Source organism: Danio rerio, chromosome 8 (genome assembly GCF_049306965.1).
Source record: "Danio rerio strain Tuebingen ecotype United States chromosome 8, GRCz12tu, whole genome shotgun sequence".
Taxonomy (NCBI): Eukaryota; Metazoa; Chordata; class Actinopteri; order Cypriniformes; family Danionidae; genus Danio; species Danio rerio.
The window spans coordinates 42,733,007-42,748,552 of NC_133183.1; the positions used below are offsets into that span (position 1 = coordinate 42,733,007).

At 38.3% G+C, this 15,546-nt stretch overlaps 1 protein-coding gene and 1 long non-coding RNA gene across 3 annotated transcripts in view; one reads left to right on the top strand and one right to left on the bottom strand.

Moving 5' to 3' along the window:
- The window catches only part of si:dkeyp-14d3.1, a 549,509-nt gene extending 544,450 nt beyond the window's left edge, over window positions 1-5,059 (top strand). For both annotated transcript variants that reach the window (XM_009304131.5, XM_005167245.6), the window contains one exon: window positions 3,423-5,059. In XM_009304131.5, the coding sequence (XP_009302406.1) occupies window positions 3,423-4,619 (1,197 nt within the window). In that variant the 3' untranslated portion in view covers window positions 4,620-5,059. The remainder of the gene's footprint in view (window positions 1-3,422) is intronic.
- The window catches only part of LOC141375881 (uncharacterized), a 61,893-nt gene that overhangs the window by 36,902 nt on the left and 9,445 nt on the right, over window positions 1-15,546 (bottom strand). Inside the window, exon 2 of the long non-coding RNA XR_012384676.1 lies at window positions 11,074-11,238. This is a non-coding gene — a long non-coding RNA (uncharacterized lncRNA). The remainder of the gene's footprint in view (window positions 1-11,073; window positions 11,239-15,546) is intronic.

A 15,546-nucleotide genomic window follows, 5' to 3' on the forward strand; every position in this document is an offset into this window, starting at 1 on the left:
GTTTGATTTATGATTATTATTCTGTCTAATTACTTTTGGACCCTTAACAAGTGGGAGGCACACATGCAAACTGTTGTTATTCCTACAGCGTTCACCTGATTTGGATGTAAATACCCTTAGATTAAAGCTGACAGTCTGCAAGTAAAGCAAATATAGTTTGTTTCATTTCAAATCAATTGTGTTTATGTATATAGCCAAATTGTTATAATTGTGTCAATGTCCAAATATTTGTTGACCTAACTGTATATTGTCATATTGCACATGCCTAAAAACAACTGAAAAAAAAGATCTTTCCCTGCTAGCACTTTTTTTTATGTTGCCTGACCTTTGATATAAATAGGCCTCCAGAATTTGTTACATACTGTACAATGTATAAACAGAAATAGCATACCCTCTGCTTTATTAAACAAAAATAAAATGTCAGACACAACAACTATTCAGAGCAATGATCAAAATATAGATGACGTATGTTAAGTCCTTCAACACTACTTACGTTGTCATAGTCACATTCCTCATTGTGGGTAACACATTTATGTGTGTAATTTAACCCAGCAGGCACACAACATCAAAACACGTAAATATTAGGTTAGATTTAGGTCACTAGTGTCCAAGGACAATGTTATTTTGGAATTCAATAACAATGTGAAATGGCTTTGATATTTCGTTGAAATTAGTTTGTGTTGGAAAGTGACTAAAATCCAACACCGAGCCAACATTTTAAACTAATGTTATATTTACATCAAATACTGACATTTTTTCATCAGGTAAGGCAACCATAATCTAACATCTGATAGAGGTCATATTGGTAGCATCCACACACGTCAAGCTGTAACATCATTCTGATGCTAACCCAATTTTATTTTCAAACAAAATGCATAGTCCCATGACATTAGGGTACAACACCAATCTGACGTTATGTTGACATCCTGTGCCTTCTAGGAGGGTTACATTTTACCAGAGGGGAACAGCAAGGACTCCCTAGGCCCTTTGTGAATGACTTAACTCTAAAAAACATACTATATTAATATTAAAACATATTAATATTAACCCATTAAAAACTCTAACTCTGAACTTATCTTGACAAACTATGTATAAAATGCATGTCACCTATCATTTTCAAGTGTGAGTTCCACATTTGGGTTGACAGTTAAGGGCTTTATCTTTTTGAAATAAACATAAAAAAAAGAAAAGACCCTGACAGTCTCGTTTGGATTTTACATGCATTTATATACTGTTAAATATCTGATGATTGTGTTTGTAGTGCTTGAGCAATGCTTTTACAGACTGCTTCTGCGTTGTCTTCTCTTGATCTTATATTTGGGGATTTTGTATGTTTTAAGAAGCAATAGTATGCCTGATTTGGTTATGCAGTAAGTCCAACAGCACACCACTGTAAAGGAAAAGAACATATTCTATCTTTCTACTTTCTTAATCATTGGAAGCCAGATCTAAAATTCGCCAAATCATACAGCATTAGTTATTAAATCTTCTTTGAGATCAAGGAGGGCACCCTGGTGGTTCAAAAGCCCAACACAAATCACATACAGTACTGTGAGTATAGGGATGAATGGAACTGCACTCAATGACTATTAAAATGTGAACTATCTTAAGGAACATTTACATGACAATGGTGTACTAAAAAGGGAAAAGTTTCACATAAGAATGGCAATGTTGTCAGAATAATACCCATTAGCACTGATCTAAAAGACAAAGCCTCAATTATGCAAAACTCATTGATTTTAACCGTATGTACTGTTGAGGATGTTTTCATCCACTTTGGGTTGTTTTTGAGTCTTAATTTGGCCATAACCTGTTTTGCATTTCAGCTATAGCAGAATGATGTTTGGTGACAAATCTTATTTTGACACAAAAATTCAAAATGCTTTGAATTAAAAACAAAAAAACTAATTGATACACTCTTTACAGCAAATGTGCTATCTTTTTTTATGTTAGGGATGAAAACATCCACTAAATTAAGCTGCTGTAAAAATGCATCGGATTTTTTTTCTTTTTTTTTTCCAAAATCTGTCAATCAACCTCAGTCCTGATCAAAACTACTAAATTGCTAAGAAATATACTGTATTTTAACACTTTAAGTGTCAAATTAAAAAATGGTGTCACTAGTTTGTTGAAAAACAATTTGGTGTGTTGCCTCACAGCAAGAATGTCACTGGTTCTAGTCCTTACCAAGCCAGCTGACATTTCTGTGTGGAGTTCTCCCGTGCTCACGTGGGTTTCCCCCTAGTTCCCCGGTTTCCTTCAATTGTCCAAAAACATGCAACTTAAGTTAAATGACTAATCCAAATCGGCACCATAGACATGCATCTAGTAAGTAGTTATCTCTTAAGAGCAATCACAATTTGTTCGTTAGCTACTACAGCAGGGGAGTTCTTGAGATCTACCTGTGCTCAAAACCCCCCCTCGCCCTGCAAACGGGAGGGAGCCCCAAGCTCAAGGATCTTATGAGCTCAGGGCTCTCTCCTTGGACAGCATGCCAAACAAGCTCTATAATTAATCATCAGCTAAGTGTAAACTCTTGAATTTACTGTTCGTGGCTTTTTTTTACCCTATTGCCCTACATTATAACCACATTTTTGTTTGATTACAAAACAATGACACCATATAATCATGCATTTTTGATAGTTGGTGGTATTCCAAGTTGGGAAGAGTTAAAATTTCAAATTTCTACTGTTGAACATTAGTTGGCATCATTAACCCTTTAGGCCTGTGCAAAAAAAAACAAAAAAAAAACCGTAGCTTCTGAATTGTATATGGTGTATAACAGCTAATTTAATTGTGTGTATGTATGTCTGTTAATGTGTGAGAGTAACCTTTACACACTTACCTTGATGTTTCTAAGAAAATCTAAATATGCATCTCAGCTCTCAGAACTACATGGAGTAAACAAAAACTGTGTATTTATGCACAATCAAATATGGTTATAAGGGAAGTCAATGGGGCAAAAACGGTCACCAACAGTAAATTTGGCAGAAAAAAAACAGTCCATTAAAGCTAATGTTGTTACTAATTGTTCACATGTCCAACACTGTAATAAAAAGTAAAAAGAAATCGAGTCCACAATTACATTTTATATTGAAAATACGTTATTTTATGTTTTTTTTTTTTTACGAAATCAGTGACATCATTTATGAATTTGGCAATTAAAAAGTAAAATCTGGTACTTTTTTAAACGATGTAGTAGTTTTGATCGGGACTGAGGTTGATTAACAGATGTATGCAAAAAAAAATTGAATCAAATATTTATCTGATGCATTTTTACAGCAGTTTAATTCAGTGGATGTTTTCAACCCTAACATAACAAAAGGGTATTACATTTAAACTGTGCACAAGGGTTAAGTGCTGCCAGTGTTAATGCTTATATATTCAGATGTATTGATTTTTCTCTTTTGTGTGTTTTGTAGGAGGCGTTGATCAGTGCTTGGCTGCAGTTCAGTGATGGCTCCATGGCTCCTCTGGATCTATACAACTCTGATCACTTCATTCTAACCGCTACCTCTCTAGATGAGGATGTAGTGTCTGTTCGGCAGGACGCTGCAGGCCGGTGGCCGATCATTTCTGCAAGAGCTGAGGGTCAAGGTCTGCTGGTGCACGTCGAAATGACGGTCTGTGAAGTATGCCAGAAATTTAAGCGCCGAAGCGTCTTGGCGGCTGGAAACTGCAATATTCGTGTAAAGTTTGGTCGCAGTGAAAGCGCCTTGAGGCCCGGAGACTACGGCCAAGATGGAGAAGACATTGACAACAGACCAGGAGACCGCAGACAGAACCCATCTCTCCCTGACAGGACTGGAATGGACAACCACTACTACGGAAGCTCCATCTCAGACATGGAGGATGGTATCATGAGACGAATCACTACCACCACCAAAACTGCAATCATAAGAAGACCCGGTGGAGACAAGCTCTCAGACGATGGAAGCCAGTTGCCTGGCATTCCCATCGACTTCTCAGACTTTCCCGCTCAAGTGGACCTTCCCCGAGGAAATAATGTGGATGAGGATGACCTTCAAATACCTCACGGACTTACTGACCTTGAAATTGGGATGTACGCTTTGTTAGGAGTCTTCTGCTTGGCCATTCTGGTCTTCCTCATCAACTGCATCTCGTACACCCTAAAGTACCGGCACAAGGAGATGTCGATCGAGGGCCAGGAGAGCATGAATCACGCACACGATTGGGTGTGGCTTGGAAATGATTCCGAACTGTTGGAGAGCCACGTGAGCCTGTCTCCACAGACTGATGAGCACATCACCATTATGGACTCCAGCTTAGGAGGCTTAGAAGAAGGGAGCCACCTTCTTAATGGCGGGTCTTTGCAGAAAAACGTTCAAGGTCAGGTGCACCGAGGAGCTGACACTGCGACAGTCTGCACCGGGAAGGACAGCAAAGGTGATTCGCCAACCACCAAAAGAAAACGAGTCAAGTTTACCACTTTCACCACCATTCCAGTAGAAAGCATCAGTCCGACTAAGGAAAAGCTGGGAGTTGATCCTGACGATGACATTAAGTGGGTATGTCAGGACGTTGAGCTTGGTGACTCCAAGGAACTACGAAATTACATGGAGCGACTAAATGACAGTGCTTTAAAGGACGTGGCGTAGTCGAATCAGTGTGTGCAGACTGAACTCACCCTTATGCCTTTGTAAAAGAGACAAGTACGAGCCAGGGAACAACTGCTACATAAACCTTACGAACACAACACATCAGCCATTATAAAGGATGTCTAGCGTTCTTTTGGTTTGACTTGCCAGCAGTAGGACAATGCTGAGATCAGTAGACTTGACATTTTATCAAGACGAAACATTTTTTTTTGTATGTTCATTTATATTACGTTCTCAACGCTCTTCGTTTTTTTTAATGATTTTATTTTAGCACCTTTTGTAGTAAAAAGAAAAAAAAAAACTAAACTGTATTTCCAGGCTTGCCAATGCTCTGCACTCACTTATGAGGCTACAGGACTGTATGCAGATGGTGACATGTAGATTAAGGATTGTAATATTAAAGAATCATTGTAAATAAAGTGCACATAGAATGGTTTGGATTTTGAAGCCTTATGGGTTTTATTTGTCAGTGCATTGCTTGCTGGATATATTTAGATTATTCACCAAGAGACCTTGAGTCACCAAGTTTGACATTTCTGTCTTGGTCATAGCTTTTTTTTTTTTTTTTTTTTTGGTAAAAAATGTCACATATTTTTTCTTAGCCTGAACAGTAAACATATTTTACAGCTGAGAACTGTCTAACTAAATCAATTACACAGTTCCTTGAGGCTCTGTTTAAATTATACTCTATCTCAGTTATAACCTTTTGTGGCTGGAAGCGTCAAGAACAAGCTGCTTCAAATGCGATAGGAACTTTATTAAAGTACTAAACAGAAGTCATGATTGACCATGGAAATTTTCTCAGGGTGAAAATGGAATCAATTATAAATTCCAAAACATTAAGACAATCAATTCCAGACTAATTCACAACAATAGCTCAAACATTGGAGGTAAAAAGGGCAGTCTAATGATGCCAATATTTATGCTGTATATGGTAACACTCTTGTTTGAAAAAGGCCAAAGGCATTCTATAATGGTGGTACTCCATGTTAATGTGACATTTCCGATGCAATCCTTCAAGCCAAAATATTGTAACCTTTCACTACACAAATGCCAATTATTGTCTAATTAACCTATAGCAGATACCTCTTGCAAGTGCTCAATGGTATTTCCTTCTCAGTTTTATTAATGGGAAACTATCAGTCTTCAGTGAAAATCATTAACAGACTCAGACCTCTGCGAGTTGGACGGAAGCAAGCGATTCTGCACTCCAAATCGATTAAAGAAGAGATAGAGAATCAGTGGTATTGAGTCATTCAGAGTTTAACTTGGATAAACTGCAAGAACTCATATTTGGTTTTCTGCAGCTGAAATGGTTAAAATTAATATTAATAAATTCCATCTATTGTCAAATCCACTTTATTTTCTATCACAAAATAAATCTATTTGATTCTATGTGGATTACAGTGTGACTATCTGATTGTACATACTGTATCTCACGATGACTATTTTAGGTAACACTTTATTTTGATGGTCCTTTTGAGAATTAGAAAACTGTCAGCTTAATATCTGTTGATACTGCTCCATGAACAGACTGACTAATACTGACAATAAGAAACTTTGTAAGTACATGTTAATTTACACTAATCCTAGTCCTAACCCTAACCTAACAGTCTACTAATAATCTAATGACAATTAGTTGGCATATAGATGCAGTGTAACTTAAATTCAACAATTGGACCACCAAAATAAAGTGTGACCCTATTTTCCTACTAACCAAATCAACCAACTTAAATAAAAATTCAATGCTCATATGATTTTGTTTATATGAGCATTGAATATTAATTTGACATGTTATATAATTCTTGTTTATAAAACAAATCTAAAATATTGACATTTCTCATTTAAACACCTAAATGTCGCCTCTATCCCTCATAACCAAGGTGAAGTTCATACTCTGCTTTTGAAAGAATTTTAATAGGAACTGGCACTTTGGGTGGTGGGTTATGAGAGTAAAACTTTAAAAATAACAACAACAACAACATTAGGAAAAAAGTTGTTCAACAACAAAAAAAAAAATCCCAACATTTTAACTTCAAAAATTCCATCTCAAATTCAATTTTACCATTTCATTCTCAGTAAAATGTCCCCATATTTTTCAACATAGTAAGTCATAACCCAGCTTTATGTGAGTGACAATTTTGAAATCATTAACAACTAACGGTGTCAAACCTAGCGTGACATGTCTTCATGCACCACAACTGAATGTAGGTGAACACGGATGATACCAGGCTAATGATTTCAATCTGTTCCTCCTCCCTCAAAGCAGTCATACGGCTTCAGAAACACTTGCAATATGGCACACAAGCCAATTTGGGCTCTATTTTATTTTTTTGTTCCCAGCATCTGTCTTTATTTCTTTTAACGTGTGAAAGAATTTGCATTCCAAGGATAAAAGACAGACACTAAAATGTACACAACCCACAACCACTATATGCAATAGCCACATTAATAACATACATGGCATGACATTTCCAGCAAAATCAGGTTGAAATAAAGTATGTATAAGGGGACAAAACAACTGGTCAAGGTGAACCATATAAAAGGTTTGCTTTGTATGGTTAACTATTTATACTCCCATTGGTTAGCTATGCAATAGGTAGGTGTGGCTCTGAGAATCCACCTTCTTTAACTTTCTTTTAACTTTCTACTTCTCATTTAAGCCCCCAAACTGACATTACATAATTTTGAACAAAATCCAGTTAAAACTAAGTTTAAAAACAACTCAACAAGGCCAATTTTTGGGGCAGTTCTCCCAACATCCAACACAACACCACCAAGTTATCAACAATAATAAACTGGAGAGTTGCGTAGCAGAACTGGCTTGCATCACTTGCGATTTTAAAGGCTTAGAGAGGGTCACGTACTGCATGTGAAGCACCATGTCTTATATAGTTCTTAACATTGTTCCATTCTGTGTCTGTCTACAGCAAATAAAAATAATTTGTAAAAATGTGCACTTCTTGTGCAACAGGCTGGAGAAGGTTTATAAAACTTTTTATGAAACTGTTCTTTTCACTAATGCTATAGTTTTTAGGGGTAAATATGAGCAGAATGACACATTTACAACCCCACCTACTGTAATATAATGCAATGAAATATGTATTTACTGCATTTTTTGCATATGGCCATACACAAAAGCGCTTCACAATCATGAAGCGGTCTCTCCACCACACACCAATTTGGTGGATGGGGATGATTGGGAGGCCATGGTGGTCAAGTTAAAATGAGGAATGCAAAGAACTTCATCTGAAGAATACCAGGGCCTTAACTACAATGCACAACTAGAAGTTTCTCTGTCTATAAAAATATCTTCTCATTGACTTTTTCAATCTGATGTGATTCAACATGGTCAAAACATGAGTGTTCAGTTGTATATATCTTCATTTTTATTTTTGATCTTATCTAAATGTTCTCTGATCATCTTTCTATTTCGTACCCAGGAGACCCAGAAGACCTGTAACCCATTCTGGATATGTGCTACTATAGCAGAAGAGTCAAACTCAGTAACAGCCAACCATGCTCCAACACACATACTGTACCTGTAGGTTTCAAACAAGTCTTAAGAACTCAGTCAGTTTGATTGAGTATGGTAATTTAGGGTTAAAAATAAAATGTCCAGAGCTGAAGACCTCCAGGAACAGCATTTGACACCAGTGTGCAAGGGCTTTCCTTAGCGTAATACACCTAGCACAGTTCTTTATTTGAGGCGGATCTTGTCGAATCCTGTTCCTGAAAATGTCAGATTTTTGAGTTTTGCATTCTGGTATTTATTTTAATGGATCCGGAATTAAATTTTTGTTCCGGCATAACATTTTTCTCTGTGTGTGTGTGTTTAAGAGAGAAAGAGTGAGAGAGAGAGACAAAAAGAGAGAAGGCTGTGTGGATTGTGCGTGCATGTGTGTAGTCACCATGCGCAAGTTAAAGCAAAAGTCAAGTTAAACTATTGACCCTCAATAATATTTTTAGCCAATCGGCTTTCTTATGTTTACAATCAGTTTTATTGGTTGGTTATTGTTTCACGTGCAGTGAGCAGCGAAAATAAATTATGGAATAGTGGCCCCCGAAATAATATTTGTATTTTCAAAATGGCAAAGAGACAGTCACGCATAAAACCACAAGTAAATCTGATTATAAGCCTGATCAAACGAGATCTCGAGAAGATGAAACTGAGTGAATAATCAGGATACCGGGAGACAAAAGCAAAGCCAGACAGCCAGAAAACATGACAGAAGAGGTAACTGTTTTTTTTTTTTTTCACTTGGCACATAATAGTGAAGTGAACTGAATAGTGATTGTTCATACAATTTATGTTTGTAGCTACATGTTCTTGTTATCCATGACTGACTTATAATGTTATATAGCACAAAATAATAAAAGACTGTTTAGAAATGTGATCCTCTTTTTTTTGCGCTATCATCGTTTACTGACCTTATGTTCCAGGAAAACTGAAATTGTGTGGTGGACGTCAGTCTTGGTAACTTTTATTTCCTAGCTTCGTTCAGGGAATTATTAATTTACAAATTAAACACTGACCTACAACCTGGACTGCCGTAAAAAAACTTAGCAAGACATCTTTTACATGACCAACCCAGACTATACATAGTATCAAACTACTAAAAATGTCAATACAAGTATCTTTGGTAAGCTTTTCAACTTCAAAAGCTGTCAGACTAGAGATCAAGGGCCCATAATTCACCTCGAAATCTCAAACAAAAAGAAACACCAATGAATCATGAGCCAACCGTTAATTAACATGTATTTTTTACACTGCAGTCAGACGCCTAAATAGGATGACTACGTAACTTGAACAGAATCTCTTTTTAATAACGACTCGCCCTCATGCACAGAGCTGTAATTATTTATTAGTTAATCTGCTTTGCGCATTTCCACTTTTGTTGAATACGCACCGCTAGCATCAGATCTAAACAATTACAGTAGCTGAGTGAGTGTTGGCTTATTGATCTCGGCTCTAAGCCTAATGAAAACAACCATACTGAAGAGCGCGTACTATGTTTCTAATCCGCATTTCTCCTCCTCCGCTTTTCTCTTTTATCAGAAGTATCATATCAATCACATCCTCTCTTATTGCCCGGGGCTCTTCTCTTTTCCTGTATCCTGTATAACATGATCGCACCTTCTGTCTTTCAAAGACACGCACACACACAGTTTTGTTTTCTAGTATCCATGATGAATTACACTTTTTGCTCTGTGTTTTTGTTCGGCCTCGGTGTCATTAAATTTGAATGCGTCTCTATCAGCGGAGAGATGGATATATGGAGAGTATTGTGAACCGAGGTGCAGTCTGTGATCTGTGAAGGGCACTTCAAGCTGAGCTGACTAGGGGGGGAATAATCTATGGCGCAGAGAGAGAGAGAGAGAATGACTGATGAATCTCTTGCAGTAATTAACACATCTTTTATAATCACGTCTTCTCATTTTCCAGCATCATCAGTAGGGAGGGGGGGGGGGCGCTTCATTGCAGTGTGACGTATAAAATCTTGTTCATCGTTTAATACATACTGCTTTTTTCATGCTCATCTGCCTCTCACTATGGACATGTTGAACTTTAGGATCATTAGTCACATGTAAGAGGTCAAGGTCTGCTGGGTTAGCATGGTCTGGTTGGTCCCTGCTGGTTTGTGCGGTAACTGCGCCATCTGGCAGCATAAAGCTTTTTAATCCACTGGTGGTATGGGATGAATTCTCATTATGTAAACAACATTTTTGTGAGGTTTAACACCTACTGTAAAATTTGTACAAATTACAATTTCTGAGATCACCAGTTAGTCCTATTTGTAGTTATCTGGAAAATAATAAAAGAGCTGTTTTAAAGCATATTTTAATGGCAAATACATTTCATTAATAAACACACACATAAACTGATAAGACGTTTATATATGATAAAAATCCTGGAGACACTTTGCTAAATATTCTTGAATGAGTTATTTTTATGAAATAACAATTTATAATAATAATAATAATAATAATAATAATAATAATAATAATAATAATAATAATAATAATAATAATTCCGTAGTCATTGAAAGCAAGACAGTCCAGTAGATTGTGCTTTTCAGTAAGAGGAATGATCAAATCAAGTCTTAAAATGTATTAAAGGGCACCTATGATAGAAATGAACTTTTGGAGGTTGTTTGGACAGAACTGTCTGTCATATTGGAGTGATATAAACACAAGTCTCTTTTTTAAACTTTCCTGACGTTAAAATAGGACCCAAATCCTAGTGATTTTGAGGCCCACGGCAACATGAGTAAGAATGCAGTTTTCACCCCCCACCGAATCCATTGGCAGGCGCCATGTTTCTATAATAACATACACATGTCCACAGAACATTTTTTCCAAATAAACTGGAATTAAAATATTTGTTTAACTCCTTGTGATTTTCGTAAGTTTTATAAGTTTAACAGAGTTGGATGAAGGGCCTGGAATTTACCTGTAGAGGTTGGTTGTAGGGGGTTTGCGGGGCAGTCACTCTGGAGAGCCCTTGGACTCCTGGGAATTGAAGGAATAGCCAGGAAACAGGAAAGGTCACTAAGGAGGAAGAAGCAACATCTCGCTGGATTTGGCTACAAAGGGAGGTTCAGTGGAAGAGCCAAACCTGTTGAAAGACAAACCACATCATAGAATTGGGTGGTGGTCAGCAGTAGATTCAAGACAGTAGATCTGCTGTCGAGCCCTCCTGAGGTTTCATGGGCTTAAATCGGTGAAACACCAACGAAAGGGGGGTCCCCATATGATGACCAGCTGTAAACACTAATGCTCATATAGAATGTATTCCCAACTAGTGCTGAAGGATTAAAGGAGGGGGGAATTATATCACTGACCCACAGTTGGTGCAGGGCAGAGTAAAGGTGGGCCAGTTGCGATGGTTCTATCATATTTAGCATATAAAGCATTTTAAAACAGAGCATGTTTGTAATAAAGTCTGGACAATCGCTATGTAATTCTTAACCAGTGTTGGGGTGGTTACTTTGGAAATTTAATAGATTACAGATTACAAATGACCCTATTTAAAATGTAATAAGTGCACCTTTTTATTTACTTTATAAAAGTAATGTAACTGATTACTTTTTGATAACTTTAAAATTTCTAATGAATTTTTCAACTAAAGCATTTATACCAAGCATTTATAACTAAAGCATTTATATCAAGCATAAGCTTACAGTAGCACTCTGTTTACTGTTAATCTTTCATCACTTAAATTAAGATATTATTAATTTAATTTTAAAGTACAGCTACTACAAAACCAGACCTTATAACAAAAACATTGTTTACTGTTGTTACAAAATCAAAATTTTGCCTATTGTATATATATTTACAACTCTTTATTAATCAATTTCACTCAATAGTATCATCAGTAACTATAATTAACTAATAGTAATAACCATAGTATACTCTAGCCTATACAACAGTGAACTTTATATAGACCTCCTCTCCCTCAGTCATCTTTCCATCAAGCAAATTTCTCGCGTTAGCCTAATTGGTTGACCACATCATAGACCAGAGCGAGAGGAGGCAGTAACGCACCAAAAAGTTTGTTGTCAACCACCGAAAAACAGGTAGAAGAAATCGTCAATCTCGCCATCATATTGATTTACTTTTATCATCTAGACACCGGCCTCACTGCTCTGTGAATGTCGGTGCTGTCACTTTTTGATCTGCGATCGGTAAACGTAGCTTGTGTGGACACTACTGTGCTACTTAACTAATAAAATAGCTTCACAACTGAAAAGCTATTTGATTTAGAAAGTAGCAACGCTGCCACCACGCTGCTGAGAATTGTAGTTAAGTTAAGGCTGGTAGCGTCACTACTTGTAAAGAAAATGTTTAGATCTAACGTATTTGTATTCTTTATTATTTTTATAAGTAACTGTAAATTAATTACACATTTTTTCAGTAACTGTAACAAATTAGTTACAATTATTTTTTAATTAAATTGCGCAACGCCATTACATGTAACTAGTTACTCCCCAACTTTCTTTACCGCTATAATTACCACAGCTGCATGATATCACTAAACTCTAATATGTGTGACTAATTGTGTGTGTACAGCATTTGTGTGAGACTCATAATTTTAAAAAGGTTTGAATAAACCCCACCACAAATACATGAATTATACTTGCTTGGTATTTTTAGCATTTTAGCATTTTTGGGGCATATATAGGTTATATATATAGCTTCATCCCTGTCTGTTTCTATCACTGACTGCTGTTTATCTAATGTTACGCCTGATAAGAAGCAACACGCATGTGGAAACAGTGGGCTGGGGAAAGCAGCTCATTTGGATTTAAAGCCACAGGCTGCAAAAACAGCGACAGTGTATTCAGACACCAAAATTGACAGATGTAGCAAATTATCTGATGGATATTTTTAGCTGAAACTTTACAGACAAATTCTGGAGACACCAAAAACTTATCTTACATCTTGTATAAGGGATAAAATAGGTGCCCTTTAATAATATGTTTAATATTTATGGTTATGTTTTTTACAACTTATTATTCTTATGTATCTTACTCCTCTTGGTGATTATTTAAAACATAAGCATTGAGGAAATGTCTAAACTCTTAAGGTGTCAATTGCTACATTCGTCCAATCTGTTATCCCAATTTCAAAACACTAAACACAGTTAAAGTAGCACAACATTTGTCTGTTGTGAACATTAAAACAAATTGTATTGTTTTCACACAATATTCAGTCAATTAACACGTTTCTAAAATGCTTACTTTTTTTTCGAATTATCTAAATTATGAATATTTATTGCCCTTTTCTCCAAATGCTTGAAGACAGCACAACAGAGAAGAACAAAAAAAAAAAAAACTACAGGAATCGAGTTTGAGGCCCCTGGATTAAGCCCTGGCAACACCTATGTCACGTATAATGAAAGTTCAGAGGGATCCAAGTGCGAGTTAACAAAAATAATATTTATTGACAAAGTCCACCAAAAATCAAGTAAGGAATGGTGCTAGTGCTAGGAGGGATCGGGCAGGAATCAGACGGGAAAACAGGGTCCAGAAAATAGTCCTCGGATCCTACTCACACAGGCAGAATAGCACACCATAAGCACACATAACGAACTGACAAAGACACACAGAAAACGTGGCTCATATATAGACTTGAATATGAGCCTCAGCTGGCGAGCTCATCAGGCCAGCTGAGTGCCGTCATCACACGTGATCAAAACAAATACACGAGGAGAACAAAAACAAACCAACGTGATCAAACAGACACTCCGGAAAAGCGCACAAACCTGCAACCGTGACATTACCCCTCTCTCAAGAGCACCTCCTGGTGCTCCCAGAAGCGCTTACCTGGCGATTGTAATCATCGATAAGAGAGTGATCCAATATGTCCTTTGCAGGCACCCAAGTTCTCTCCTCCGCACCGTAACCTTCCCAGTCCACCAAGTACTGAAATCCTCGCCCCCTCCGTCTCGAGTCCAGAATGCGCTTAACCGAATAAACGGTCTCCCCATCTACGAGACGCGGCGGGGGGGGGAACCGGAGTGGGCGGGTTAATCGCCGTATGAAAAACGGGCTTTAATTTAGAAACGTGAAACACGGGATGTATTCTCCTGTACGCTGGAGGAAGTTTAAGGCGGACTGCCACCGGACTAATGATCTTGATGACAGTGAATGGGCCAATAAATTTAGGTGCAAGTTTATTACATACGGAACGCAAGGGAATATTCTTAGTTGAAAGCCACACTTTTTGACCGACGACGTAAACGGGAGGCTTCGACCGGTGGCGATCGGCTTTAGCCTTGGTGCGCGCACCCACTTGGAGGAGGGTCTGTCTGGCCCTATTCCAAGTGCGTCGACACCTCTGGACAAAGGCGTGGGCGGAGGGAACCGCGACTTCGGATTCCAGACTGGGAAAAGCTGGTGGCTGGTAACCTAAGCTACACTGAAACGGAGAAAGGCCCGTAGCCGACACTGGTAATGAATTGTGTGCGTACTCCACCCATGGGAGCTGCTGACTCCAAGAGGAGGGATTCTGGGAAACCAAACAACGTAACATGCGCTCGAGATCTTGGTTGGCCCTTTCGGTTTGTCCGTTACTCTGAGGATGAAAACCAGAAGAAAGACTTACAGTCGCTCCCAATAAATGACAGAATTCTCTCCAAAATTTAGAGACAAACTGGGGTCCCCTGTCAGAAACCACATCCGTCGGGAGGCCATGAATGCGAAAGACGTGATTAATGACAGCATCCGCTGTCTCTCTGGCTGAGGGTAATTTGGGCAGAGGAATAAAATGAGTAGCCTTCGAGAACCGGTCCACAACGGTCAAAACAGCCGTATTGCCACCAGATGGCGGGAGACCAGTGACGAAATCTAGCGAAATGTGCGACCAGGGTCTCGAAGGCACTGACAGCGGCTGAAGGAGTCCAGCGGGAGGGCGATTAGAAGTCTTAAAAACAGCACAAACAGAACAGGCCAAAACAAACTCGCGTATGTCCCGTGCCATAGCTGGCCACCAGAATCGCTGTTTAACTAAGAATAATGTACGACTCACCCCTGGATGACAAGCCACTTTGGAGGAATGTCCCCATCGAATGACGTCAGACCGAATCCCCTCCGGCACAAACAATCGACTAGGTGGGCATCCGACTGGGGTCGTTACCCCGTCCAGGGCTGTGCGGACCCTGCTCTCGATCTCCCATGTCACTGCAGAAATACAAATCCTCTGGGGAACGATGGGCTCAAGAGACGTATTGCGCTCGGAAGAATCAAAAAGACGGGATAACGCGTCGGGCTTGATGTTTTTGGAACCCGGTCGATAAGAGATGGTAAAGTCGAAACGTCCGAAAAATAATGCCCACCGAGCCTGCCTGGAGCTGAGTCGTTTGGCGGACCTGATGTATTCGAGGTTCTTATGATCGGTCCAAACGATAAAGGGAACCCCCGAA